The sequence below is a fragment of the Astyanax mexicanus genome, chromosome 3, assembly GCF_023375975.1.
Source record: "Astyanax mexicanus isolate ESR-SI-001 chromosome 3, AstMex3_surface, whole genome shotgun sequence".
Lineage (NCBI taxonomy): Eukaryota > Metazoa > Chordata > Actinopteri > Characiformes > Acestrorhamphidae > Astyanax > Astyanax mexicanus.
In genome coordinates this window covers 62,374,951-62,402,689 of record NC_064410.1, presented here as the reverse complement: position 1 = coordinate 62,402,689, position 27,739 = coordinate 62,374,951, and the positions used below count along the sequence as shown (strand labels likewise).

General features: G+C 34.8%; 2 protein-coding genes across 6 annotated transcripts in view; one reads left to right on the top strand and one right to left on the bottom strand.

Annotated features, from left to right (window-relative positions):
* The window catches only part of wu:fc38h03 (acetylcholinesterase collagenic tail peptide), a 761,412-nt gene that overhangs the window by 567,938 nt on the left and 165,735 nt on the right, over nt 1-27,739 (top strand). The window contains exon 19 of one of the 2 annotated variants that reach the window (XM_049475999.1): nt 21,320-21,362. The exons of the other annotated variant lie outside the window; for it this stretch is intronic. The gene's annotated coding sequence lies outside the window, so the exon portion shown is untranslated. The remainder of the gene's footprint in view (nt 1-21,319; nt 21,363-27,739) is intronic. 2 annotated transcript variants of the gene reach the window in all.
* On the bottom strand, nt 711-26,456 carry snx10a (sorting nexin 10a). Of its 4 annotated transcripts, XM_022686584.2 has the most exons (8): nt 26,349-26,456; nt 23,487-23,681; nt 14,336-14,381; nt 9,487-9,573; nt 6,876-6,976; nt 6,441-6,539; nt 4,971-5,171; nt 711-1,141 (listed from the first exon to the last, which is right to left on the bottom strand). In XM_022686584.2, the coding sequence occupies exons 2-8, from the start codon at nt 23,519-23,521 to the stop codon at nt 1,018-1,020; spliced, it is 693 nt and encodes a 230-aa protein (XP_022542305.1). In that variant the 5' UTR covers nt 23,522-23,681; nt 26,349-26,456; the 3' UTR covers nt 711-1,017. The 4 variants fall into 4 exon arrangements, with proteins under 4 accessions (XP_022542305.1, XP_022542308.1, XP_022542307.1 ...); XM_022686587.2 differs by lacking the exons at nt 23,487-23,681; nt 26,349-26,456 and adding an exon at nt 20,511-20,934; XM_022686586.2 differs by lacking the exons at nt 23,487-23,681; nt 26,349-26,456 and adding an exon at nt 20,499-20,933.

Here is a 27,739-nt window from a genome sequence, read left to right as displayed (position 1 = left end):
AAGAAGGAGCGAGAGAGAATTATGGACAAATGGAGAGCTCTAGAAAGCGAGAGATGGACGGACGGACGGATAGATGGACGGAGAAAGAAACAGAGAGAGAGAGGGGAAACAGAATGATGGAGACAGGAAGAGATAGATAGATAGATAGATAAACTTTTCAACATAAATAGAGAGCTAGAAAGAGAAAGATGAATAGATGGATGATAGATGGATAAAGAGAGAGACACAGACAGACAAATAGACAGACAGACAGGCAAAGAAGGAGCGAAAGAGAATTATGGACAAAGAGAGAGCTCTAGAAAGCGAGAGATGGATGGACGGACGGATGGAGAAAGAAATAGAAAGAGGGAGGGGAAACAAAATGATGGAGACAGGAAGAGAGAAATAGATAGACAGACAGACAGACAGACAGATAGATAGATAGAGTGCTGGGCAGTTTGGGTTATTCTCCTCTGTGGGTAGTAGCTGTAGATTTGTACAAATATCTGTAAATTTGTTCTTTCAGTTCTACAGTTTTCCCCAAAAAATCATCCTTTCACTCTTTCACTATTATAAATCACTATATCACCACAACATTCACACATATAAAACTCCATTACATTACAACTATCAGCTTCTTGCTGCATTATTTGTCTGTCAGTGTGTGTAATAAAGTAGGACTGTGTGAGAGTCTGTGTACTTCCAAAAACATAAAACTTACAAACAGAATCTTACAGAACTAAAACAGTATTTATTTAATTATTTTTACACTATACATTTAAATCACAATAAAATTGTTCAAAAACATAAATTATCTTTTTAAAAAGTCAGCGACTACAATCTTTTTTATCTCTAATAAACCTGAGAATACAAACATAAAAACATGAATAAACCTCTACTATAGCCTCTATAATCACTGAACAGTACACTGTTAGAGCAGCAACACGGTTTCTGTGCAAATATACCAGCGTATATATGAGTGTGTAAATATACACCAGTGTGTGTAAAACTAGGATTGTGTGCAGAACTCCGAACACATCATGAGAGCTGGTCCTGCTGTGTGGGCGTGGCCAAAAACTGCTGGGCGGGGCTACCGTTTTGAGTTGACATTTCTATAGGCGTGGCCGGACCCACACTACTGCCCAGACCTGAAGAGGCCGTGCTGTAGGAAGACAAACACACAAAAATCTCATTTAAAATAGTGCTATACTATACTATACTATACTATACACAATATACTATACTATACTAAACTATACCATACCATTCTATACTATAACATTCTATACTACACTACAGTACACCATTCTATATTGTATTATAATGTGTTATACTATACTATAGCATTCTATTATATATCATTCTATATTACACTACAGTATACTATACTGTACCATACACTACTCCATACACTATACTACACCATAATATACTATATTACAGCATTCTATACTAAACAATACTATATCATTCTATACTATACCATACTACACCAAACCATACCATACAATTCTATACTGTGCTATACTATAAAATACTAATAGCGTTCTATTATATATCATTCTATATTACACTACAGTATACTATACTGTACCATGCACCACACCCTACACTATACTACACCATAATATACTATACTATAGCATTCTATACTAAACAATACTATATCATTCTATACTATACCATTCTATACTAAACTATACTACACCAAACCATACCATACAATTCTATGCTGTGCTATACTATACTGTACTATACTATAACATACTATACTAAATCATTCTATATTACGCTACAATATACTATACTGTACCAAACTATATTGTACCATACATACAATACCCTATACTATACTGTACCATACACTATAGTACACCATAATATACTATACTGTACTATGCTACACTATACTGTACTATAGAATTCTATACTAAACTATGCTATACTATACTACACTACACCATACCATTCTATACTCTACTATACTATACTGTACTATACTATAACATTCTATACTAAATCATTCTATATTACGCTACAATATACTATACTGTACCAAACTATACTGTACCATACATACAATACCCTATACTATACTGTACCATACACTATAGTACACCATAATATACTATACTGTACTATGCTACACTATACTGTACTACAGAATTCTATACTAAACTATGCTATACTATACTACACTACACCATACCATTCTATACTCTACTATACTATACTATACTACACTATAACATTCTATACTAAATCATTCTATATTACACTACAATTCACTATACTGTACCATACTATATTGTACCATACTATACCATACACTATGTATACTATACTACACCATAATATGATATAATGTGCTATGCTATACACTACTATACTATAGCATTCTATACTATACTACACTACACCGTACCATACAATTCTATACTGTACTAAACTATAACATCCTATAGTATATAATTCTATATTAAACTACACTTCACTGTACTGTACCATAATATACCATACACTATACTATTCTACACTACACTATACTACACCATAATATACTATACTGTACTATGCTATGCTATACTATACTATACTATATCAGATTTTAAAAAAGGATGTGGTCAGCCTCCCAGGATATGTGACGCTGGGGCTTTTTAGTGAATAATTTGTTTAAAGTGCAGTAATGTAGAAACTTAATATTATCCTTTCCATTTTTGTATGATACAAAATGTAGGCTACAAAAAGGATAACAGTATGATAATCTTATTTACTATATCTTTATACTAAAGTTTATAATATTATTGTAATAATACTACTAATAATAACGAATAATTGTAGCATTCATGTGTCTTTTCTTAGTAATGAGCGGGTGCAGTTACAGTGTCTTGCAAAATTATTCACCTATGGCTTTTTACCCATTTTGTTACAATACAACCTGTAATTTAAATGTTTTAATCTGAATTTATAAATTCAAATATACGTCTTTTAAAATTATCTAAATATGCAGTTTAATCTGATATATTAGCCAGATAATTTACTGCTATGAACAAACGCTGTCTCTGCTGCTGCTCCATGCTGTTTACACACTAAGAGCACAGTATGTGCTGCGTTCACTGCTCACATCTGCACTGCACGTCCCATTAAAAACACTGGGTTTAAAAGCACAGCGGCACATTTTAAGTATTCTGTGTTATAACAGCTTCATACTGCACAGATATACAGATATACACACTGCAACACAGAATCTTCTCACTATATTTACTTTCTTACTCCCACACCAGACAGCTCTGACCAATCAGAGGAGACTCTGATGTGCTCGCGTGGTTTATTGGAGCACATTTTGGTGCGTTTAGTTTAAGGTTATGCCTGTGTGAAAACAAACCAAACAGAGGGAGAAACACTTAAACAAATAAACAAACTCATTAACTGATCCGGATCATAGAAACTATAACACAACTACAGGTGTGAAAACGCTCTTTTATACTCAGATAATTAAGATCTAATTCAGAAATCATTACAACCAAGCTGAGATATTTATAATAAAGTAAAAAAAAGTTTCCTCTTTAATCAATTTATCCTGCATTCTTTATTCCAGCGCCCTACGTTACGGCTTTATCTCCCCTCAAACATGTATAGCAAATATAAACTAGTATTTTCATAATAGACACCACTGATATAAATATAACTGCATTTTAATTGCATTTTTTACATTCATTCTTTTATTTACATTTAAATATCCACTATAAAAACGTATAGCGTCTTAAGAAGAACAAGTGCGATTAATCACAGTTAACTAAAGAATACTGTTGTGATTAATCTCATTACATTATTTAATTGATTGATACCACTAATATATACTGTACATGTCACAAAGTGTGTCGGTATACATACACCTTTTCTGAAATGCCATCAAATCCATTTTCTAATTGACGAGTTAAGAGAACATTAATCACAGAGGCAGCACAGAGACCAATGGTAACTCTGAAGGAGCTGCAGAGATCACAATAAGCCGTACACTATACTGAGCCGGGCTGAAGTTAATGGACTTAACTGCTGCAAAAGGTGATTCAACTGTACTAATCAGTTATACACACCAAAGTTCTAGTTATTTTCACCTATTGTTGTTTGCTTCACTATAAAAATTAAAAATCACATCTAGGGGTGAAACAATTACTAGAATAATTTGAGTTACTCGATTTTAAAAAATGATCAATTCATTTTCTGTGCCTCGAGGAATCGTTTAATTCATTTTAAAACGCAGAGCACAGAATTTAGCGGGGACTTTTAATGTGAAACAGCGCTTAGCGTTACATCACCCACAAACAGGAAACAGGAAGTGGAGGAGGCGGAGGTTTTTTTCTAGCAGAGAGAGCAGGTAAATTTAACTTAATAATAATAATAATAAATCAATGAGATTAACATTAATGTACCTTAATAACAGAACGACAGCGCTGTGCTATTATTATTAATACTGTATAATGTGTGTGTGTGATTAATTTAAGTTCTAGACTTAATTCAGACTTTATGTAATCAGCAAACTGTTAGCTGGCCATAAACTTACTGTATTATTGTCATTTAGTTAAGATGCACAACACAAAGCCAGTGTTTATGCCTTTTTGAAATAATTGAACTTAATTTATTAAATTAATAATTATTAAATTATTACTAGTGGTATTTATGTCTTTTTTGTGTTTTATTTATTTCTATTTGTGTTTGCAGTGTGGAAATCTATGTTGTGAATTTAAAAACTAAATCAATTGGTCATTCCTTATTAAGTGAAACTTCTTATTTTACTAAATCTCTTATTTTATGTTTTATCCGATTACTCGATTAATCGAATAATTTTTCAGTAGAGTATTCGATTACTAACGTTAGAGCTGCAGCCCTAATCACATCTTTGAAGTTGTAGGCGTCCTCTATAAATAAAGTAACGTAAATGCTTAAACAATCCATTTTAATTTCAGGTTTTGAGAGAAATAAGGCCGTACCTCTCGCAGTCGGAGTCGCAGTAGCTCTTGCTCTCCTCCTCGGCGGGGAAGCGAGTCTCGTACACACAGCGCTGGATGGCCTGAGCGACGGTGTATCGCGTCTGGCCCTGAACACACGCCTCCATCTTCGCGATGTTCAGCTGCGACTGCAGGAACAGATGCAGACGACTGTCCGACAGCAGCAGCGGCATCTGCAGAACTCTACACACAACAACAGCAGCAGCAGCAAATAGAGTTAATATCCTTCTATAATAATCAATAGGAATAATTTTTAGATTTAAAAATAATTGAAAAGATTAACCTCAAGACTTGATCTGCTCCAACAATATACATAATCCTTTCAAAGGAAAGTCTCTGAATAAAATGCTGTGGGGAAGACAGCGCTATTCAAATTTGAACTATATTTTAATTTTAACGATATTAATTCAAACCAAGTTGAGCTGCTTGAATTTTTGCAGCAGGAGTAAAGGCATAAAATCAAGTCAAGTAGTTTTATTGTCAGTACTGCATATGTACAGGACATACAGAGAATTGAAATTACGTTATAAAACAAAGAGTGGGAGACACTATAAGAACAATACAAAAAGGACACAAATAGACATACATGAGACAGAGGACAATAGTGCAATAGTGATGAGGGGGGGGGTGATTAAGATGGGATGACAGTACAAGTATAAACAGAACCCGTATAAAACAGTAGTGTGTTGTAAATTTATATAGTTGTATAGTTAATAAAGTTATCCAAAAGCAGTGTGTAAGACTGGTGGAGGAGAACATGACGCCAAGATGCATACAAAAAAAACTGGGATTAAAACCCAGGGTTTTGAGGTCTGAAATCAGCACTGCGTTTATATATGGGATGCACAATAATATCAGAATTATATCAGTATGGTAAAGTTACTTTATTTCAGTAATTCATATCTACACATCTACACATATACTACTCATAAATATTGTATAAAAAAAGACAATTAAACGTAAAATAAACCCATAAAGCATATTAAATAAGAGATTGTTTCTCTAAAGCCACCACTAGATGGCAAAATCACCACAGTCTGTTCAGTTCAATACACCAGTCTGATTAACGTAAGTGTGTGTGTGTGTGTGTGTAAATAGTATATACAAATAAAACATGTTCATATTTATAAAGTTTTAAGAGTTCAGAAATCAATATTTGGTGGAATAACCCTGGTGGTTTTTAATCACAGTTTTTTTTTCATGCATCTTGGCATCATGTTCTCCTCCACCAGTCTTACACACTGCTTTTGGATAACTTTATGCTGCTTTACTCCTGGTGCAAAAATTCAAGCAGTTCAGTTTGGTGGTTTGATGGTTTGTGATCATCCATCTTCCTCTTGATTATATTCCAGAGGTTTTCAATTTGGTGAAATCAAAGAAATATCATTTTTTAGTGGTCTCTCTTTTTTTCCATATAGAGTAAGCAGAAAGCTTAAGATATAAAAGACCTACATCTCCAGGAACTTCTGCAGGCCCTGCATCCGCTGGGTCACCTGGTACGGGTTGTTGAGGCTGAAGAAGGGGTTGGCGGGGGGCAGTTTGGGCAACTGTCTGAAAACACACACATACAACCAGCATGAGATACAGTCATGTTGTAATTAATGGCTGAAGCTACTGCCCATTGCTCAATACACCAATAACTCCCTCACCAGAGTTTATACTGCATCAGGATAAATCTGTTTAACTGCACCTGAACAGCTCTGCTTTAAAAGGTTTGCACTTGCTAATATATAATTTTCTGCAGCGTGTTTTTATATCTCCTGACACTCCTGTTTTTTCTTTTGCGCTGCTTTAACACTAAAAGATTCCCTACTCAGAGATTAATGAAGGATTATTTAATCTTTTCTGATCTTTATAACAGTACTGAGTATCTCTTTAGTTACTCACATGAGCAGAGCATTGTCCTGCAGTCTCTGCCGGAGCCACACAAACTCACTGTACCTCCTCCTCACACACGATGTCTTCTTCCGGAAACACATGCTGTTCGTCTGCAACACAAACACAGCAGTATTCACTCACCCATCTATCCAGATCAGGGGTGTCCAAACTACGGCCCGCAAGGTATTTTAGAAATAGAATGAAAGTTGGCCCGCTGTTAAGCAGGTTTTTATAATGTGAGATTCAAAGTTTGAACGCTAGGTGTCAAAAACGGGCCAAAGAGTCTAAAAGCAGAGAGAGTGCGCATTTCTAGCGCAGAAAAACGGGCCAAAGAGTCTAAAAAGGAAGAGGGTGCGCATTTCTAGCGCAGAAAAACGGGCCAAAGAGTCTAAAAGCGGAGAGGGTGCGCATTTCTAGCGCAGAAAAACGGGCCAAAGAGTCTAAAAGCGGAGAGGGTGCGCATTTCTAGCGCAGAAAAACGGGGGTAAGAGAGTCTAAAAGTGAAGAGGATGCGCATTTCTAGCGCAGAAAAACGGGGCAAAGAGTCTAAAAGCGGAGAGGGTGCGCATTTCTAGCGCAGAAAAACGGGCCAAAGAGTCTAAAAGTTGCCGTAATTAAGGAGTTTAATATTAAGAGACATCATGAAATTAAACACCAATTTGAAAAATCTTAGTTTACACAACACTGTCAAAGATAAAGATAGTAAGTCAAGTAAAATGGTGTGTAAATGAAATAATCAGGAAAAATTTATTATTTAAAGTGGTATATTTCATTATTTGTTTTATTATAGAGTCTGTGGCCCGTGATGTCAAATATATTTCTGCTTCTGGCCCCCAACAAAAAAAGTTTGGACACCCCTGAGTTAGATTATTCTTATTATCTCAGGTGTTCCTGAATCTCTTCTGTGTTCACAGGTACACACACAGATCACTACACACCTTGAAACTTCATACCATATTAGTACCATATTGTTCACACTATAAGGGGCATTTAATTTTTTTTTATTTTCCCAAAAATCAACAGAGCTCCTTATAATCCGGTGATCCTTATGTATGAATTCTACCAGTCAGGTATTAAGGAGCAGTAAAGACACTCCACAGAAGTACAGAGTTATACAGGAGTTTCAGTTTAGTTCTCCAGCACAGAGACTGGAGCAGTATTAGCATTAGCCGCTAACTGCACAAAGCGATACTTCTTTCACCGTTCAGAGGTGAGTATATCGGCCTATAGTGCCTGCTGCTAACCCCGGCTAGCACTGCTGGAGCAGCATTAGCATTAGCCACTAACTGTGCTATGTGCTACCTCTTTCTCTGTTCAGAGGTGAGCATATCAGACTGTAGTCTGCACATTTACTGTGTTAAAACAAGCTACATAGCACGAACCGCTAGCTATTACCATCCTGGCTTAATAAGACATGCAGGGGTCCACAGTGTAGCACAATGTCTGGTGGCATTTACTAGTGCTACTAGCAGTTAGCTGCTAATGCTAATGCTGCTGCACCAAGCCTTCGATGAAATCTGGAAATCTAAGCTTACTGTAAATGAACGAAAGCGCTTTACTCACCCAAATAAACAGTTTTCAGGAGAGAAATCTGTGTAGTTTAACATCCAGCACTCGTTTGAATTACAGTTTTGTTTACTGTTAGCTTAGCTTTATTTGACTTAGTTACCTCCCAACACCACCACCCAGCAGCGAGATCTGCTGAATTAGAAGGGAAACATGGCTAAACCCCTGTTCCTTACTAGTGTCGCATAATGCGGCTTAACATCCGGTGCACCTTATGTATGAAAACAGACGTGAATATAGAAGCAAAAATAGTGTGAAAAATGCGGTAGCTTCAGATTAGGTCAAGAACAGTAGAGAATAGAGAGACTCATGAAAAGAGCTTTTATTTCTAAGCAGCTCAATCCAAGCCTCACATCACCAAACACACCAATGCACACCAAGGCCAGCCCAGGATAGTTTTATAGGCAATATACAGCTCTGGGGAAAAAAAAATAAATAAATAAAAGTAACAGACCTCTTCAGTTTCTGAATCAGTTTCTCTGATTGTGCTATTTATAGGTTTATGTTTGAGTGAAATAAAAATTGTTGTTTTATTCTATAAATTACAGACAACATTTCTCCCAAATTCCAAATATAATATTGTCATTCAGAGCATTTATTTGCAGAAAGAGTTTTCAGACCTCAAATAATGCAAAGAAAACAAGTTTAGAAATCAATATTTGGTGGAATAACTATGATTTTTAATCACAGTTTTTTTTTTCATGCATCTTGGCATCATGTTCTCCTCCACCAGTCTTACACACTGCTTTTGGATAACTTTATGCTGCTTTACTCCTGGTGCAAAAATTCAAGCAGTTCAGTTTGGTGGTTTGATGGTTTGTGATCATCCATCTTCCTCTTGATTGTATTCTAGAGGATTTTAATTTGGTAAAATCAAAGAAACTCATCATTTTTAAGTGCTCTCATTTTTTTCTAGAGCTGTATATAAAACTTCCCAATACTTTTGTTCATATATATATATAGTATAATATAGTTTTATTAAATGTGTTTCCATGGGTTTCTCTAGGTCAGAGGTGCTGAAAAGTGTAGAACTGATTGGTGAACACAGACTCACATGGAGACAGATCTCGTAGTCGATGTATGTGTGCCAGAAGTCCTCCTTATGAACCTGAGGATCCCGAACCCAAACACTTACAAACTCCTGAAACACAACCAGAGGAGAATCTTGTTAATTACTGAAATTGATTGCAGTTTAAACCTATAGATTTTATGTATTATCTGCTCAAATTGATTTAATTTATTAATATAAATGTACCAGTCAAAAGAGTTTCCTACATTATAATTGAATACTGCAGTGATCCTATCAGATTATGAAGGAACACATAAATAATCATGTAGTAACTTAAAAACTGAGTTAAACAAACCAAAATACAAAATACTCTGTGAAGAAGTATTTAGATGCTCTTATCTGAGGAGCTGTTTGTTAACTTGTAGTTTCTGATGCTGGTAACTCTAATGAACTTATCCTGTACAACAGAGGAAACCCTCCCTCTTCCTTTCCTGGGGTGGTCCTGATGAGTGCCAGTTCCATCATTATAGTGTTTTTGATGCTCTTAATTGCGACTGCATTTCAGGATACTCATAATCTGGATTCGAACATAACTCAAATATTCACTATTCACTGTATACCTGTAACTCTACCTCTTCACTACTTTACTTTAACTGATGCTCTCAAACACTTTATTAAGAGGCAAGAAATTCAAGTAATTAACTCTTGATGAGTTCAGCACAGCTGTTAACTGAAAGCCTGAATTCCAGGAGACTCTACCTCATAAAACTGACTGAGAAAATCCAGCAGAGATGTTCAAAACTGATCATCTAAATAATTTCATATGTTTTTCTTCATAGTTTGGATGTTTAGTATTAGTTTAATATTAATCTACAATACAGAACATTTTAAATAATGAAAAAACAACTTGGTCAATCACAAATTTAACAATTAAGCCTAAAACCTTAAACCAAACCCTACATTTTTTTAATTATAGTTTGTGTTAGAGTTAGGTGCAGGGTTACATTCAATTGTTGGGAATCATTTACTTTCACTTTAGACTATCACTGCATTTAATAGACATTCAGTTGAATGTTAGATGAATATCAGGTGAGCATCTACAGTATGAGACTTGTGAAGTAAAGTGCAACCATTAATTATTTATCTACCATATCCCGATCATTTTAGTCCCGTCCGGACGCACATCTCTGAGTTTCGTCTCCTCGCGTTTAATAAAATAGATATTTGTCCACTGCCGCGCACCGTAATTAAACACAACAGCGAGTGGAAATGGAGGAGCTACTGAACACCGTGATGTCACGTGACTGAGGAAAAAAGCCTGAAAAATCACCGGTCCTCCTGTTTTTTCAATTGCAATCCGGATGTAGGTGTTTAATCACTGAGTTATAAGTTTCATGGGTTGTAGGAACGAATGTACAGTTTATTAACAAATTAAATGCATATTCCACTGTAATCTGTAAGCATGAGATTAATTACAGAAACAAATGATTAGTCTTATGCTGATTTGCTACAGATCTGCTTGTTTCTGTGAAGCAGATTTGAGGAAAACTTTACTCCCTAACAAAATCCAGATCAATCCTTAATCCCAAAGACGGGTCTGTATGTTTCGGTCAAGCAGCCGGATCAGAAATGATCTTAAAGAGCTAAACTTTGGTGCAAGTAAGGACAGGACTATTATGAGTCATGTAATAAAAACCCTGGAGCTCACTTTGTTTTCTTTATTACTGCTGTACTTTCCAAACAAGCAGCAGGTTTTTCCACTCAGAATGAAAGTAAAACAACGTTCAACCTTTAAAACAACAGCATTTTTTTTAAAAATCTGAACAATAAATGGAAATTAAGTCTTAAACATTTTCCAGAACATGGGTAAATTGATTGAACTGATTTCTTGTGTATTTATAAGTAAACAACAAAGTAAGAAACAAATTGCACATAGAATGTTTAAATAGAAAACTGGAGGGCTTGCCACATGATGGTCTACTCCAGGGGTGTCCAAACTATGGCCCACGGGCCATTTGCGGCCCGTTTCCTGGTTTGGAGCGGCCCGCGAGGTATTTTAGAAATAGAATGAAAGTTGGCCCGCTGTTAAGCAGGTTTTTATAATGTGAGATTCAAAGTTTGAACGCTAGGTGTCAGAAACGGGCCAAAGAGTCTAAAAGCAGCGAGAGTGACGCTGATGCGCAGAAATCACGGGGCAAAGAGTCTAAAAGCGGAGAGAGTGCTCAGTTGTAGTGCAGAAAAACGGGCCAAAGAGTCTAAAAGCGGAGTCGGTGCGCAGTTGTAGTGCAGAAAAACGGGCCAAAGAGTCTAAAAGCGGAGTGGGTGCGCAGTTGTAGTGCAGAAAAACGGACCAAAGAGTCTAAAAGCGGAGAGGGTGCGCAGTTGTAGCTCAGAAAAACAGGCCAAAGAGTCTAAAGGCAGAGAGAGTGTGCAGTTGTAGCACAGAAAAAATAGCCCAAAGAGTCTAAAAGCGGAGAGGGTGCGCAGTTGTAGCGCAGAAAAACGGGCCAAAGAGCCTAAAAGCGGAGAGAGTGTTTAGTTGTAGCGCAGAAAAACGGGCCAAAGAGCCTAAAAGCGGAGAGAGTGTTTAGTTGTAGCGCAGAAAAACGGGCCAAAGAGTCTAAAAGTTGTCGTAATTAAGGAGTTTAATATTAAGAGAAATGAAAAATCTTAGTTTACACAACACTGTCAAAGAGCGATAAAGATAGTAAGTCATTTTCATATATTTTATTATTTGTTTTATTACAGAGTCTGTGGCCCGTGACTTCAAATATATTTCTAATAGATAATACTAATGAGGCTTTAAAAATAGTACTTATACCTCATTAAATTATCCACAAACTGAATACTAAATATATTCACTATTTTACTGCAGCATAGACACACACACAAATATACACTGCTGCTCTGGATAGATAAACACTGTCCAGCAGGTCAGAACCAGTTAAAAACTAAGTGGACAGATGCTGAACCCTGATTGGTGGTCAGCATTTTTAAAGTAAAAAGACATGCAAAACGGAAATACGTTAGTAAACTTAAGCAGCTCACTTTTTTTTTTATTTTTTATTTATTTTTTTTTTACTTTTTTCACTTTTCAGATTTTTATTTATGAAAACAATAAAAAAAAAACTATGCATCGTTTAAGCACATTTTTGCTGGTCTCTCAAATAAAACCCCAATAAAATACATTCAAGTTTCTGTATGTGACATGAAAAAATGGCAAATATAGGGTTTTTAAGCATTTATAAAAACAAAATCTACATAAAACATTTCCCTCTAAATGACTCACTAGGAAGGTTTTAGCATATCTTAAAGCATTATTAAATTAATAAGTAAAAAAACGAATAAAAACCTGTTACTTTACTAAAGCATTTCCGTTTTGCATGTCTTTTTACTTTAAAAATGCAGCCCACCAATCAGGGTTCAGCATCTGCCCACTTAGCTTCTAACTGGTTCTGACCTGCTGGACAGTGTTTATCTATCCAGAGCAGCAGTGTATATTTGTGGGTGTGTCTATGCTGCAGTAAAATGTTGAATATATGGAATATATAGAATATATAAATACAGTAAAGTAAAGGAAGACTTATTATTGAACCTCATTTGTGTTTAAAGTGAGTTTTATTAATTATTAAACTTGAACTCATAACTAATTCACAATCAAATCTACTGAAATAAATCTGGAATTTCCCTTGTTTTAAAAAGTAATTTCTAAGCACCTGGTTCTAATGTTATGGAAATTGTTCAGTTTTTCAGTGTTCTGAGTTTACGATCATTTTAATAGACAGTATTGTCTTTTTATATAAAATAAACTGATTATAATAAAAACTCACTAATAAAGTATGTTTTGTTATAAAAATCGCAATCAGACATTTAGGACTATGTACTGGCGATTCAATATGCATCACAATACAGATATTTAGATTCAATATATCGCAATTGTTTAAATAAAATTTTAGGAAAACTATCAAACACAAGAAACAGAAAAACACAATATTTTATTTATCAAATCTGAGTGAAAGAAAAGTTTTGTTTTTATCCAATCAGAACACAGGGATTTTTTTAAATACAGCACCAAATGAACCACTTCTGACACCAATCTTTACACCTGAAATAATTATAATTAATACAAAAATAAAACGTTTGTGTTTTACTACACCCTAAGGACTTAATAGGGCCCATAATAAATCATGGTAAATTTATTTTTGATACTAAATTACTAAAGTAAATATTTTTGTACTTTTAATCAAGTGGGAGTCTAAAGGGAGGACTTATATATTAGTGATATTTTACCTTTAGTACAAATTTATTTACTCAAATAGCGGAGTCACTGTGAAAACTACAGATCACCACAAATACAGCTCTGGTAAAAGAAATAAGAGAGCACTTAAAAATGATGAGTTTCTTTGATTTTACCAAATTGAAAACCTCTGGAATATAATCAAGAGGAAGATGGATGATCACAAACCATCAAACCACCAAACTGAACTGCTTGATTTTTTGCACCAGGAGTAAAGCAGCATAAAGTTATCCAAAAGCAGTGTGTAAGACTGGTGGAGGAGAACATGATGCCAAGATGCATTAAAAAACTGTGATTAAAAAACACCAGGGTTATTCCACCAAATATTGATTTCTGAACTTATTGAATTTGAACTTTGATTTTTGTTATTTCAGCCATTTCTCATTTTCTGTAAATAAATGCTCTAAATGACGATACTTTTATTAGGAATTTGGGAGAAATGTTGTCTGTAGTTTATAGAATAAAACAACAATGTTCATTTTACTCAAACATAAACCTATAAATAGCAAAATCAGAGAAACTGATCATTTATTTTTTCCAGAGCTGTATTAAATAACAGTGATCATTTTTAAATGAAATGATGAAATGAAACGGTACCTTTTTGGTGAGGTTGTCTATGGAGTCGTCCATCTCCGGGTTCTGGCTGTAGGAGACAGAGGAACAGTGCGGGTCAGGAGTGAAGAACAGAACCGGGTTCAGATCTGCTGCTGATAATCAACCCCTAAACTCTATGAGAAGCTTTAATCAGAACAAGAGAATCATAAAGAGGATTAGAAATTAAGCTTTTAATGCAGCCGAGTCGAGCTGAGAGCCTCGTGTTGATTCAATATTAGAGTTAATATGAGATCTGGACCTGTGTTCACTCGCCACGTGCACCAACAATATTCACTAGTGCTGTTCACTGATTAAAACACTGATCGATTAAATACATGGGTCAGTGTAATGTTTAGCAGCCCCATTTTTTGAACAGTTTAAGCTACATTTAAAATTAGAAAATTAGGTGTAAAACTTAATTTTCATTTTTTCCAATCAGTATAATAAAGAGGAAACGGGTTTTCTTCAAGTTTTAAAATTTTCTAGTTTTTTATTTCAGCCTTTCGTAAACAGAATTTCTAAAAAAAATAAAAAATTGGTTAGTGTAACGTTTAGCAATCTAATTTTCTGACCATATCAAGCTAAATTCGAAAATAGAAAATCTTGTATAAAACGTAATCTTTTTTTTCATTCAGTATAATAGCTAAAAAAAGGAAATGGATTTTCATGCAATTTTTCAGTTATCTATTTTTTTTATTTCAACCTTTCGCAAACAGAATTTCAAGTAAAAAAAAAAACAAAGAAAAGGTGAATCTTGGTCAGTGTAACGATTACTAATTACATTTTCTGACCTTTTGAGGCTAAATGAAAAAGTAGAAAATTTTACGTTAGAAAAAATCAATATTCTATTTGTTTTAACCTAGTGCAGTGAACAAGAAAAATGTTTTTTTTTTATCCATTTTTAATTTTTACATTTTTACATTATCTCTGCCCCTTACAATCAGCATTTTAGGAAAATGAAAAAAATGTACATCTTTTATTATTAAATTCAGTTAGCGAAAGGCTGAAATAACAAAAAAAAAAATAGATAATGCAAAAATTGTATAAAAACCCTTTTTTTCTTAATTTCCTGTTTGAAAAAAAAATATTTTATACACAATTTTCTTTTTTTTTTTGCTTTTGTAAACAGAATTTCAGTATAAAAATGAAAAAATGCTCAGTGTATGGTTTAGCAATATAATTTTATGACTGTGTCAAACTAAATTAGAAAATAGAAAATCTGGTATAAAACAATCTTTTTTCCATTTAGTATAGTGAATAAGAAATGGGTTTTTATACAACTTTTCAATTATCTAGATTTTTTTATATTTCAGCCTTTCGCAAACAGAATTTCAGGAAATAAAGGTTTATCAGATTTGTCAATTTTTGTGCCTTGTAACACAAATCTGATGGTATTCATCGTTTAAAATCAAACCCAAATGTTTTCAGTCTAGAGCAGAAATATGTATATCTTAGGTCGTGATCACTCCTGTTCTGCACACTCTGTATCATTCCTGCTTTTGTTAATTAGCTCATTAGTTAGATTATCTGGGATTAAAAGAGGGAAAATACTGAAATATGCAGGACAGAGGAAATCCAGACCCAGACTTTAGCAGCACTGCCCTGTTAAAGTATTTAATAGATTATTATTCCTCTATATGTTTAATAATGTGTTCACTCAGAGCAAATCCTGAACAACATACTGATGCACTAATACGTGGTTTGTATGAAACAAGAAGGACAAAAGACATGTTATATTGGTAAACAGTACCAGTCAAAAGTTTGAGCACATCTTCTCATTCAATGTAAATAAATAGTGAAGTGATTTAACAGATTATGAAGGAACACATAAGGAATCATGTAGTATCTGAAGCTGGTAACTGAGGCTATGAACTTATCCTGTACAGAGGAAAAACTCTTACTCTCTCTTTCCTGGGCCGGTCCTGATGAGTGCCAGTTTCATCATCATAACGTTTCTGATGGTCTTTGCTGTGACTGCACTTGAGGATACTTTAAAAACTCTTAAATTAATGTTTCTTTTAGGATTGCCTGACCTTTATTTTTCTTAAAATATGTTTTTCTATATTAAGTTGAGTAGTTGTTGCTTCTCATAACCTGGATTCGAACATTACTCAAATATTCACTATTCACTGTATACCTGTAACTCTACCTCTTCACTACTTTACTTTAACTGATGCTCTCAAACACTTTATTAAGAGACAAGAAATTCAAGTAATTAACTCTTGATGAGTTCAGCACAGCTGTTAACTGAAAGCCTGAATTCCAGGTGACTCTACCTCATAAAACTGACTGAGAAAATCCAGCAGAGATGTTCAAAACTGATCATCTAAACAAGAATGTAAAATATAAAACATATTCTGGTTTGTTTAATAAATAATTACATATATTTTATCAATCTACAATGCAGAACATTCAAAAAATAATGCAAAAACTCTGTGTTTGCCCTGTTTGCTCCTTTATCCCAACATGAGCTTTAATTAAACATTAGGATCATTTAACTTGACCTGGTTTTAGTGCCAGACATTGCTGAGCTAAATGATTCAGCATTTTCTAATAATTCTATTATTTCTAATAATTCTGATAATCCGCTGCAGTGAATTAACAATAGGGAGCAGATAGGCCAGTCGATGGTCAGGTGGTGAAGTGGGGTGCCAGTCTGGTGTTTATATGCTGTAAACTCTTTTGTATTTGGTGAAAACCTTCTGTTTACAGTTTTACTGTGTGTTGATTGCAAGTGAAGCTGGCAGACAGCCTTTTGTTTAATTTATATGATGAATGAATGAAAGAATTAATAAAGTTAAAATTACATAGTGTCTTTCTAGAAACCAGAGGACGCTTTACAATTTACACGTTTTACACACAACCATTCATACTTAGCACTTATCCATACACCGGTGAGAAGCGGCAGCCAATAGTGCACAGCGTACTCTCAACCAGAAACAACCCCGTCCACCTGGAGGACTACATCGGGCACTACAGCATACAGCATGCCAATCCATATTTGGGCATATATAGTAATAAATACATTTACACACACAATTTGAAAACTTGACAATTTGGACTTGAACCCAAGCCCCCAGTGCTGGGAGGCGAACATGCTAACCACTAAGCCACCGTGCCATTATAGATTTGGTCACACACTCTAATATTTGGTTGGACTGCTTTTAGCTTTAAATGCTTAATGCATTCACTCTGGTATTGTTTCAATGAGCTTCTGCAATGTCACAAGATTTATTTCAATCCAGTGTTGCATTTATTCATTTTTCATCAAGATCTTGCAGCAGCATTGATGATGGTAGAGTCTGACCACTGCACAAAGCAGCTCTTCTCCATCCAGCACATCCCAAAGATTCTCAATGAGGTTAAGATCTGGACTCTGTGGTGAACTCTCTCTCAATCCATGTGTTAAAATGAAAAATAAATCTCATGCTCCCTGAACCCTGAACCCTTTCACAATTCCAGCCCCATGAACCTCATTCTTTCAGCACATACTGCTGCTGAACCTAAACCTGCAGACCAACTGCAGCATCAACCAACCAACCCCACATTATTTACTTACTTACATCCAGGCGGAGACTTTTATTTTTTGGCCAGTCGGTGTATGTGACTAAAACAAAAAATCAACTAAAACTATAAATAAAATTGATTATAGTAGTTTATAGTCTAAAACAAGTCTGATAAAAATGTTGACACACAATCTTTAATAATAAAATGTGCGCCAGCTCCCGAGAGCTCCACTGTGTAGGGATTTACTACTGAAATAATGTGATGTATTTATTAGCTCAAAATAGAGAATAGATTTTCTCCATCGATAAACTGAAACACAAAGATTTGTAGAGCAAATTTCCATGAATTTTCCAAAACTTTTTGGGTATTTTTATTTTTCCAAAACTTATGCAGGCCTGGAATTTGCTATTTTTTAAATTTCATGACTTTTCCAGGTTTTTCATGACTGTACAAACCCTGTGTTTTATATTTCTAAATTAATAAAGTTGCGTGTGCTCTCAGTATCTTGGCACAGGTGTTGAGCTCCTGGCACGCTGCAGGAATGCATTACAGACCTGCCAGTCTGCTTTTCTAGTTTTTCTATTGTTTTGCTTATCATACAGTGAAACCACAGGAATTCTTACACTTTAGAAACAGTATTTAGCTTTAAACTACTCAATTAAAACAGTATGTTATCCATTTATAAAATATTTATTAAAAAATATCAAACTACTTGTTTGCTGCTACATGTTCATAAGTAATTAATAATATTAATTTGACTTAATATTATTCATGTTATCTACATATTAAGCTTAAAGATGTAAGGATTAAAGGAGAACTCTGGTGTAAAATGTACTTTTGCTGTAGTAAAACATGATAAAAGTTCTTATCTTTGATGAATAGCACACCTCCGTTCTCCCACAGCATTCAGAGATCCAGAAATGTAACAGTTTGTCCAAAAACCCTGGGTGACATGGGGCATAATTTACCCTGATAAATCACTTTTTACATCGTTATCCAGCTCAAAGTAGCTCCACACCTCCTTGCTAGAATCTGGAGAGCCCTGACATTAAAAACGAGGCATTAATAACTTAAAAAGTGCAGAAGAAGCTTATTAAAAAAATCACTCTTTACAATAACGCGAAAATAACAGACATATATACATAGACTCATATAGATACACTGCCTCCGGGCACTGGCTGCTATGCTATGTGGAGTCTATGTATATATATATATATATATATGTTATTATCAGTACAGTGATGGCGGCGCTCGGAGCTGAAGCTAGTAGCGTTATAGGATGTAAACAGTGGTTTTTAATAAGCTTCTTCTGCACTTTTTAAGTTATTAATGCCTCGTTTTAAATGTCAGGGCTCTCCAGATTCTAGTAAGGAGGTGTGGAGCTACTTTGAGCTGGATAACGGTGGAAAAAGTGATTTAGCAGGGTAAATTATGGTTAAATTAGGGTGTTTGGACAAACTGTTAAAATTTCTGGATCTCTGAACGCTGTTTATCATGAACTTTTTATCAAGATTTAACTTTTTACCACAACAAAAATCCATTTTACACCAGAGTTCTCCTGTTGCTTTAAAATATTACAATAATTAAAATCATTTTAGTAAATCTAGTAAATTTATCTTTGAAACAGAAGAAAAACAGCATTAACAATTCAATATAAATTTTCAGCTCTAGATCAAACACATTTCCATCAAATGAGAATTTTTTAATAAAATTATTCACCATGTTGCATAGCTTGCTGTAACAGGGTGGATGTAAAGCTGGTCGATGTTGTAAAAAAAAACTATCGATATTATTTAAGTATATGAGCGGTTCATTCTTAATTTATTCTTAATTGCAATTTTTTAGTTCTTACTTAACTTCAGCCTTTTTTCACCCCTTCAACCTTACAGTAGCTTTAATATTAAACACAGTGTAAATATAAAGTAACCTGCTTATATTTCAGTTAAATATAGGGAAAACTGTGCAACATAAAAATCACTGTAATATATATATATATATATATATATATATATATATATATATATATATATATATATATATATATATATATATATATAAAATGGGTTATTTACAGGTTTCTGACACAAGCAAATCTCAGGCTAAAATAGTAACTTAATTAATCTAATTCATTCAGTACTAGGTGGACTCGTGCATGCATGACAGAAAATAGTCTAATAAACATGATAAACAGTCAAAAAAGTATATTTTTTTAAGTTTCGATGACCAATAGCACACTATTGTGATAATGACCCCAATTAATATTAATAATAATATAATCAATATAATCCAGATCAGGTCAAAATCCTAATTGGCAGCATTTCAGTCTGTGCATCATGACTAATCACTGCGAGCTCAGACTGTAATTCACTGCAGATCGTTAAAAAACAACTTTTACAACCTTTTTTTTATTTTTTTACTTCCACACTGATTTTTCTATAGGGTGCGTGACGTCACAGAGACCACGTTAAACACCTACAGCTGCCAAACATTAACTTCAGGCGTGATTCAGCACAAATACAGCGAAAATACAGTTAAATATAATTAAATACTTCAATTACTCTACAGGTACAACATGCACCTGAACCAGCAGAACCATCAAACCCAGCAGAACCAGCAGAACCTCCCAGAGAGAACCCATAAACACCAGCAGCACACTCACATTTACCTTCACCTTCCTCACTCCAGCCTCCTCTTCCTCCTCCTCTTCTTCCTCAGTTCAGCACAGAAAAAGCTGTTCCGGTCCAAAAGCACGCGGTTCTGCTCACCTGTACCTGTTTCTGTACCTGTACCTGCCCGCGAGCTCTGCTAAACCGTTCAGCCACGCGCTGAATTCCTGACGCCAAGTCTCGAGCCAGTCGAGTGTAACGCGCGTGCACTCACTCTGCGCGCGCTCCCGATAGGAAATGAAATGAGATAAGATGCGCGCGCCCTCTCACTTTCGAATTCTAACACACACACACAGACACACACACGTGTACACGTGCAGGTGAGTGTCTGTAGCATAGGGATGGTTCTATGGTTCAGGTGTATCTACAGGTGTATCTACAGGTGGTACAGGTGTGTCCCCTTCTTAGGGGGCTTGTTTCCTGCAGGGTTTCACCTTTCACCTTTCTGGCTGTGTCCCATTACACTCTCAATCACTACACTATAGTAAAAAAAAGCGACTAAAATATGATCACGTGGCCCGTATGATAGATTACAACGGCTATATTATTTATTCATTGTGTACGTTTTATTAAATGTAATTGTATTTATTAAATTAAATGTAATATTTACTAAATAAATACATGCAAGCAATATTAGCAATGTTGCCCCTGGGCAATGGCAAAACCCTGACACTCTACACAAGAATAAGATATTGGGTAAGACTTCTAAAAAACGTCTTAAAATGAAAAATAAATAACCAAATAAATAAAAATGTTCTCTTAATAAAGTGTTTGAGAGCATCAGTTGTAAAGTAGTGAAGAGGTAGAGTTACAGGTATACAGTGAATAGTGAATATTTGAGTAATGTTCTAATCCAGGTTATGAGAAGAAACAACTACTCAACTAAGTAAAAAACTTTGAAAGTATCGTCGAGTGCAGTCACAGCAAACACTATCAAAAATATTACAGTGATGGAACTGGCACTCATCAGGACCGCCGCAGGAAAAAAAGAGCGAGAGTTTTCTTTGTTGTACTGGATATTTGAGTATTTTGAGTAAAAGTATTTTGGTTGTTTAACACTGCTTTTAAGTTACTACATGATTCCTTATGTGTTCCTTCATAATCTGATAGATCACTTCACTATTCATTTACTATGTAAGAAAAAAATTAAATATAAAAATACTTTATGCACATTATTTCTGTTATTTGTTTATTTGACCCTTTAAAAAAAAAGTAGATTAAAGTATACTAAGCATTGTTATGCTATACTGCACTAAAGTTTTTTTTCTTGTAGCCACATTATTATTAATCAGTATATTTAAAAAGGACTAAAATGGAACAACGTTTTTTGCACTTATTATACTTTAATTGTATAAAAATAGTACAAAAGTCTTACATAAATTGTGCTAAGTGTTCTTAACTGTACTAAAATGGAACTATTTTAAATATACTTTGGTAACGTTTAAACATTTACACTACTTCGTGTATTTAACCCCTTATTTTATATATGTTTACAGTAAAATTCTAAAACATTTATTGAGTATTACAACTGTATCACTATTATACACCAGGTATATTTATAAATGTATACTAAGAATTGATGTTAAATTTATTTATATTACAAATATGTACAAATATGCTTCTTGTTGTCTTTTGTAAGTAGCTTCTAGTGTACTTCGTTGGGTATAAAAATATATTTTAATATAGTGTACTACAATTTTAATGTGTTACAAATTCTCTTTACATTTTATAAATGTAATAATTTTTATCTACTTTTTAGTGAACTACTGTAACAGCTGTTTTTAACACACTTTGCTAAAAATGTACAAAAGTATTAAATAAGTATTTTAGAAGTATATAGAATTACATTAAACATTAGATTAAAAGTGTACTTCATAGAAGTCTATTTATTTAAAATACACTATATTGTACTTTTTAAAAAGTATGATCAAAGTTTACTTTCAAACATTTGATGAAAGCATAATATCAATGTACTTTTAATATATTTTAGGTAAGTACATAAATCTGTTAGTATATTTACAGCATACTCTTTATTGTTTTAAGTACAATTAAGTATATACTTTTTGCACCAGGCGGAACTCTTAAGCAGAGCTATTATATGTAAATATACAAACTGAGAACTGTATATATTCATGCAATAGGTATAGTACAGTTCCACACTCCTCAGACAGGAAGTGAAAGAGATTTAAATACAGTGAGTGAATAATAAACTCTGAGTAATAAACCGTAACCCTGATGACCCCACAGATCCTCACCACTCTGCAGGTCACGCACTGAAACCCACACAGAGCCAAAACTGGAACTGAAAAGGTCAAAAAATTACATCATCTCTGTTCATACAGCTCCAGAGACCAGCTCTAAACATTCAGACCATGTGACTGTGGGTCGCCCTCCGTCTGACCTTTCACCTACATCCTACAGCCCTCTGAGTAACCTACTGTCCTTCCAACATCAGTGTTATCATATGCTTTACCCAGTAATTCAGAGCTAAGGAACACATGGTTAGAATTTGTCTATGGAGGAACAACACCACCAGCCTAGGTTTAAATAGGATCTCCGGTGGATTTTGTGTTTTACAGAGACTCTAAGACTAGGTCAGTGGCTGAACTGCACTTAGCAGGGCATTATTACACATGTTGTACAGTAACATATGACATTGCAAAGACTGTTATTAGTGTAAAAATGTTTCTAGCTGTTGTCCGTCTCACTGCTGTTAGCCAATCAGAGGCGATATGTTTGCATGTATAAATATTCATGAACAAGAGCCGAAATCCTGTCCTTCCAACTCCCCCCACTCCTCCACCGGACTAAAGCAATGTTATATTGTATTTTTTTTTTTTTTCACAAAAACACCTCACATGGAATTTATTCATACTAGAGACACAACTAGACATTGTAAAATTATCTTAAAAAACTATGGAATGAGACTTTTAAGTCAGAATTGACAGAATTTAGCATAAATGGAAAGTGGTTTGTTTTACCTTTCATCAATCTGCTCTTGGTTTAATTCCTCCATGATGGGCTTTGGTGTTCTTTTTTGGTTGTTCTTGGTTGGAGAAGTTCACAGTGTTCACAGGTGTTCACAGGTTACTCCAGGGTGGTCTCTCAGGTATTTCGTGGACGCAGTTGTTCTTCTGAAGGTGCTGATCACTTTTATGCATACCTGATTTATTCAGCTAAAGTGGGAAAACAAATAACATCCTCATGATGTGTATAAATACAATATATATAACTATATTTTTAGCAGAAGAAAACACAGCCTCTGTAGCATAAAACAATATCCTAAACAAATCTTAATGCAGCTCAGAGTGATGTCACTGTAACAATGGTGATAGCTTATTGGTTAACGTTTTGGATTCTCAGTTCATGACTTATATGTTGCGTATAAAGACCATTCTCTATGATCAGTCAGTTCTAGGTACCAAGAACCAAACTTGCCATGCAGTTGAAAAATGGCATTAGCTGCATCTAAGGTTTTCATATTGACTCTTTCATAAAGATAAAGTTTATGCAAGCAACTAGGGCTGCGTGATATTGGAATTATTTTAGATTGCAAATGTTCTTTTTTGTCGATTTATTTTGCAATATTAAACAATGAGGGGCCCATGACGTCGCCAGCCCCGCCCCCCACCCACGCTCTGTCTTGCATCCGGACCAATCAAAAGCTGAGTCAGTGCCGAGCTCTCAAAACCCGAGGAAAACAGCAAAAAAACAGTAATCGGCCCTTTAATTAGGCATTAAAATCCCTTTTTAAAAGGGATTAAAAGCGTGAATCCAGCTGTAACTGGAAATATCTGCACTGCTAACCTGTGCTGGACTGAGGTGCACAGCTTTCAACACGTGCTCATTTTTACAAGCACATGCCCATCCATGTGGATGGAGGCCATGCATGCGGTTACCTCGTGTTTACCTCATGCCCCTCCCCCTCGCACTCCCCCTCCCCTTCACACTTCTCAGGCAGCAGCAGCCTGCCACTCACACTGACACAGAGACAGCGCTGTGTATCTACTTTTTGTGTCAAGAATCAAAACACTGCAATATGACGTCTTATTTTCAATCGCCTTAAGTGACATTGCATGTCCTGTGGTGTGATTAATGCACATGTGCACATCATGGTGACAATGTTTAAACGATATATCGTGCAAACCTACAAGCAACGCTACACAACTGAGCTAAATTATTGTGCATGCTCTTACAAGTTTGGATTTGAGTTTCTTGCCAGCAAACAAACAGCTCTCTAGCTCTTTCTTGGCCTTCCAGACCTCGGCTTGACTTCCACACTTCCCCTGAACTGAGCTGCTATACTGAACATAAAGCTACAAATTCTTGGGTGCCTTCTTATAGCTTTCTCCTTATTTTTTTTTTATTTTATTTTGTTAAATCAGTTCCTGTTGCTCTGTCTCAGCACTGTCTGGCCTGTATCTCCACTACCCTGCTGTCCACTGTGACACTATTCTGCTCAGGATTCTTCTGTTAATTTATCCACGTCACACCACACACTGCATAGCTGTGAGTATGACTGTTTAACCTGCATGGACTTTCACATTATTGCCAAGCATGTGTCCAACACTCACCCACATTCTCGCAACTCATGACCTGCTCTCACATTATCCATAGCTTGATATGCTAGTCTGGCTGTTCCTATGGTTCTGTTGTTTACTGTGCTATCTGGTGTCAACCAGAAGATTGTGGGATTGTTTTTAGATATTTTTATAGTTCTTTGGAAGAGTCCATCCATGTTGGACGAATGTTAGTACACAGTTTTAGGAGTCAGAGAGTTTGTATTGTGTTTTGGTGGCTAGCACATTTGTCTTTCATCACTGGGGTCTCTGGTTCAAGGTTAAAAGTCAGTTATGGGCGAGGTGGGTTACTTATTATCGTGAATCTAATGCTGGCCTCACGAGAGTCTTGCTAAAGTTGTGCTGCAGTCGAGTTGCTGTGGCGTCATCTCGATCGTTCAGTTTAAGGTGGTTACGATTAAAAGTTTTAGTCAGTCGGTTCTCGTCCTGGCGCTCCAATAAAATCAACCGTGTTTAATATTATCGCAAGTCTTGAGACTTGGTTGCGCAAATAGTGATGAGAACGATGTCAACAGCCAATGGGAGAAGAGCTACGGGAAGAGGCAAGACTATGTTTTACGTGGCTGTTTATGAACGATTTAAAAAATAACACATTTTGCAGTTAATATGCCTCATATAGTTCATATAGTTTAAACACAGGTAGCACTTTAAAATGTATATTTAAAGTTATTTTGTTTATTGTGCAGTTATTGTCATTTTAAATACAAAACCCATTTAATAAATACACATTTTGCACAAATTATGTTCTTTATTGCATTAATTCTATCTAAAACAAAGGCAAATGCATAGCAGCAAAAGTGTAATACTTTGCTTTACAAGGTTGTAGCAAAAAAGGGGGTAAAGAAGCTTATAGGATGTATTCTATTTAAAAAAAATATATCAAGAACAAACAGTATGGCAAAAAAAATAAACTGTTGATGGGTACAAAAGTTGTGAGTCTCTGAATAATAAATGGCAGTGTTGATATACACTTTACACATTATTTGTAAATTAATATGTAATATGTATTGCATGTAAACTCCACCAGAAGCATGATGGGAAATAATCTCAGAACGAATCTATAGTTGCAGTCTTGCAGTTAGTGATCCTGCAAGATCCCCAGTCTTTGCAAAACCTTATTCTGTGTATAAAAGGTCTGTGACGAGTCTTTTCTGAGTCTTTTAAAAGTGGTGTAGAGTATGGACAGCTTAACAGTGAAATCCAGTGATAAATGTGATAATGTGACGGTGATGTGAACATGCTGGTTATTTATGATGGTCTTACCTTTCCTGTGGTCATGCCTTTTCACTGGTCTGTACTGGAAAAGTGATCTCGCTCACACCAGCACTCACTAACACTCAACCGCTTTATCCTAAAGAGACAGGAACAGTGTGAGGAGAAACCTATGAACCTCTGAACCCTGCCTACAGTGTGTGGGAGGAGCCTGTTTTACTGAATATAAGACTATACTGACTTTGTTTGCATTTCTGAGGGGTTTTCTTACCAGTGTCTCATCGTATTATATTATACTCCTCTATTCACCAAAAAAATATACATACTATTAATGAATGGTAAGAAAGTGTGGAAAATAGGTGTATATATGTAGTGTTCTTTAGTGAGGTTATTTACACTCTTGCTTTTAAGAAAGTTGAGTTTTATTGATTAGGGCCACGGCAGTATCAATCAATCAGTATCAACTCAATCTGCTCTGAGAGGATTAATCGTTTATTTAACTGTTTAACCACATTTTTCTCATTAAAGGAGGCTTTATACCTGCAATTAGACATGATACCCACAGTTACGGAAAAAAGTATACTTACAGTTTATTTTAATAAGTAAAGGTGAAGTATTTCCCAGGTAGATATTATGTAACAAGTATACTAGGATCAATATACTTGTAGTAGACTTGTAAATGTACTATTTCAATACTTCTTGGGACTAAATTGGCTTAATTTTAGTATATAAAAGTCTACTTTTAAGTATGCTTTGAGTACACATTACTAATGTACTCTAAATTCACTACTTTTACACTTAAAGTAAACTTTTATTAAGTATACTTTGAATAAACTAAAAGTAAATTTATAAGTTTACTGTTAGTTTACTACTTAAAAATAAACTTCTATTCCACCTTTAACTTAAAAAATAAAAAATAACTAAAAAATAACTAAAAAATGAAGAGAGCCGTTTCAGTTTCTGAATCAGTTTCTCTGATTTTGCTATTTATAGGTTTATGTTTGAGTAAAATGAACATTGTTGTTTTATTCTATAAACTACAGACAACATTTCTCCCAAATTCCAAATAAAAATATTCTCATTTAGAGCATTTATTTACAGAAAATGAGAAATGACTGAAATAACAAAAAAAAAGATGCAGAGCTTTCAGACCTCAAATAATGCAAAGAAAACAACAAGTTCATATTCATAAAGTTTTAAGAGTTCAGAAATAATCAATATTTGGTGGAATAACCCTGGTTGGTTTTTAATCACAGTTTTTTTTTTCTTGCATCTTAGCATCCTGTTCTCCTCCACCAGTCTTACACACTGCTTTTGGATAACTTTATGCTGCTTTACTCCTGGTGTAAAAATTCAAGCAGTTCAGTTTGGTGGTTTGATGGTTTGTGATCATCCATCTTCCTCTTGATTATATTCCAGAGGTTTTCAGTTTGGTAAAATCA

Bases quoted from the DNA above. Each gene is read 5' to 3' on its own strand.
- snx10a (XM_022686584.2), bottom strand. From the start codon at position 23,521: ATGGAGGAATTAAACCAAGAGCAGATTGATGAAAG. The intron at 9,574-14,335 runs GTACCGTTTCAT...GTTGTGTTTCAG, and splicing joins TAGACAACCTCACCAAAAAG to GAGTTTGTAAGTGTTTGGGT. The intron at 1,142-4,970 runs GTACGGCCTTAT...GTCTTCCTACAG, and splicing joins TGCGACTCCGACTGCGAGAG to CACGGCCTCTTCAGGTCTGG.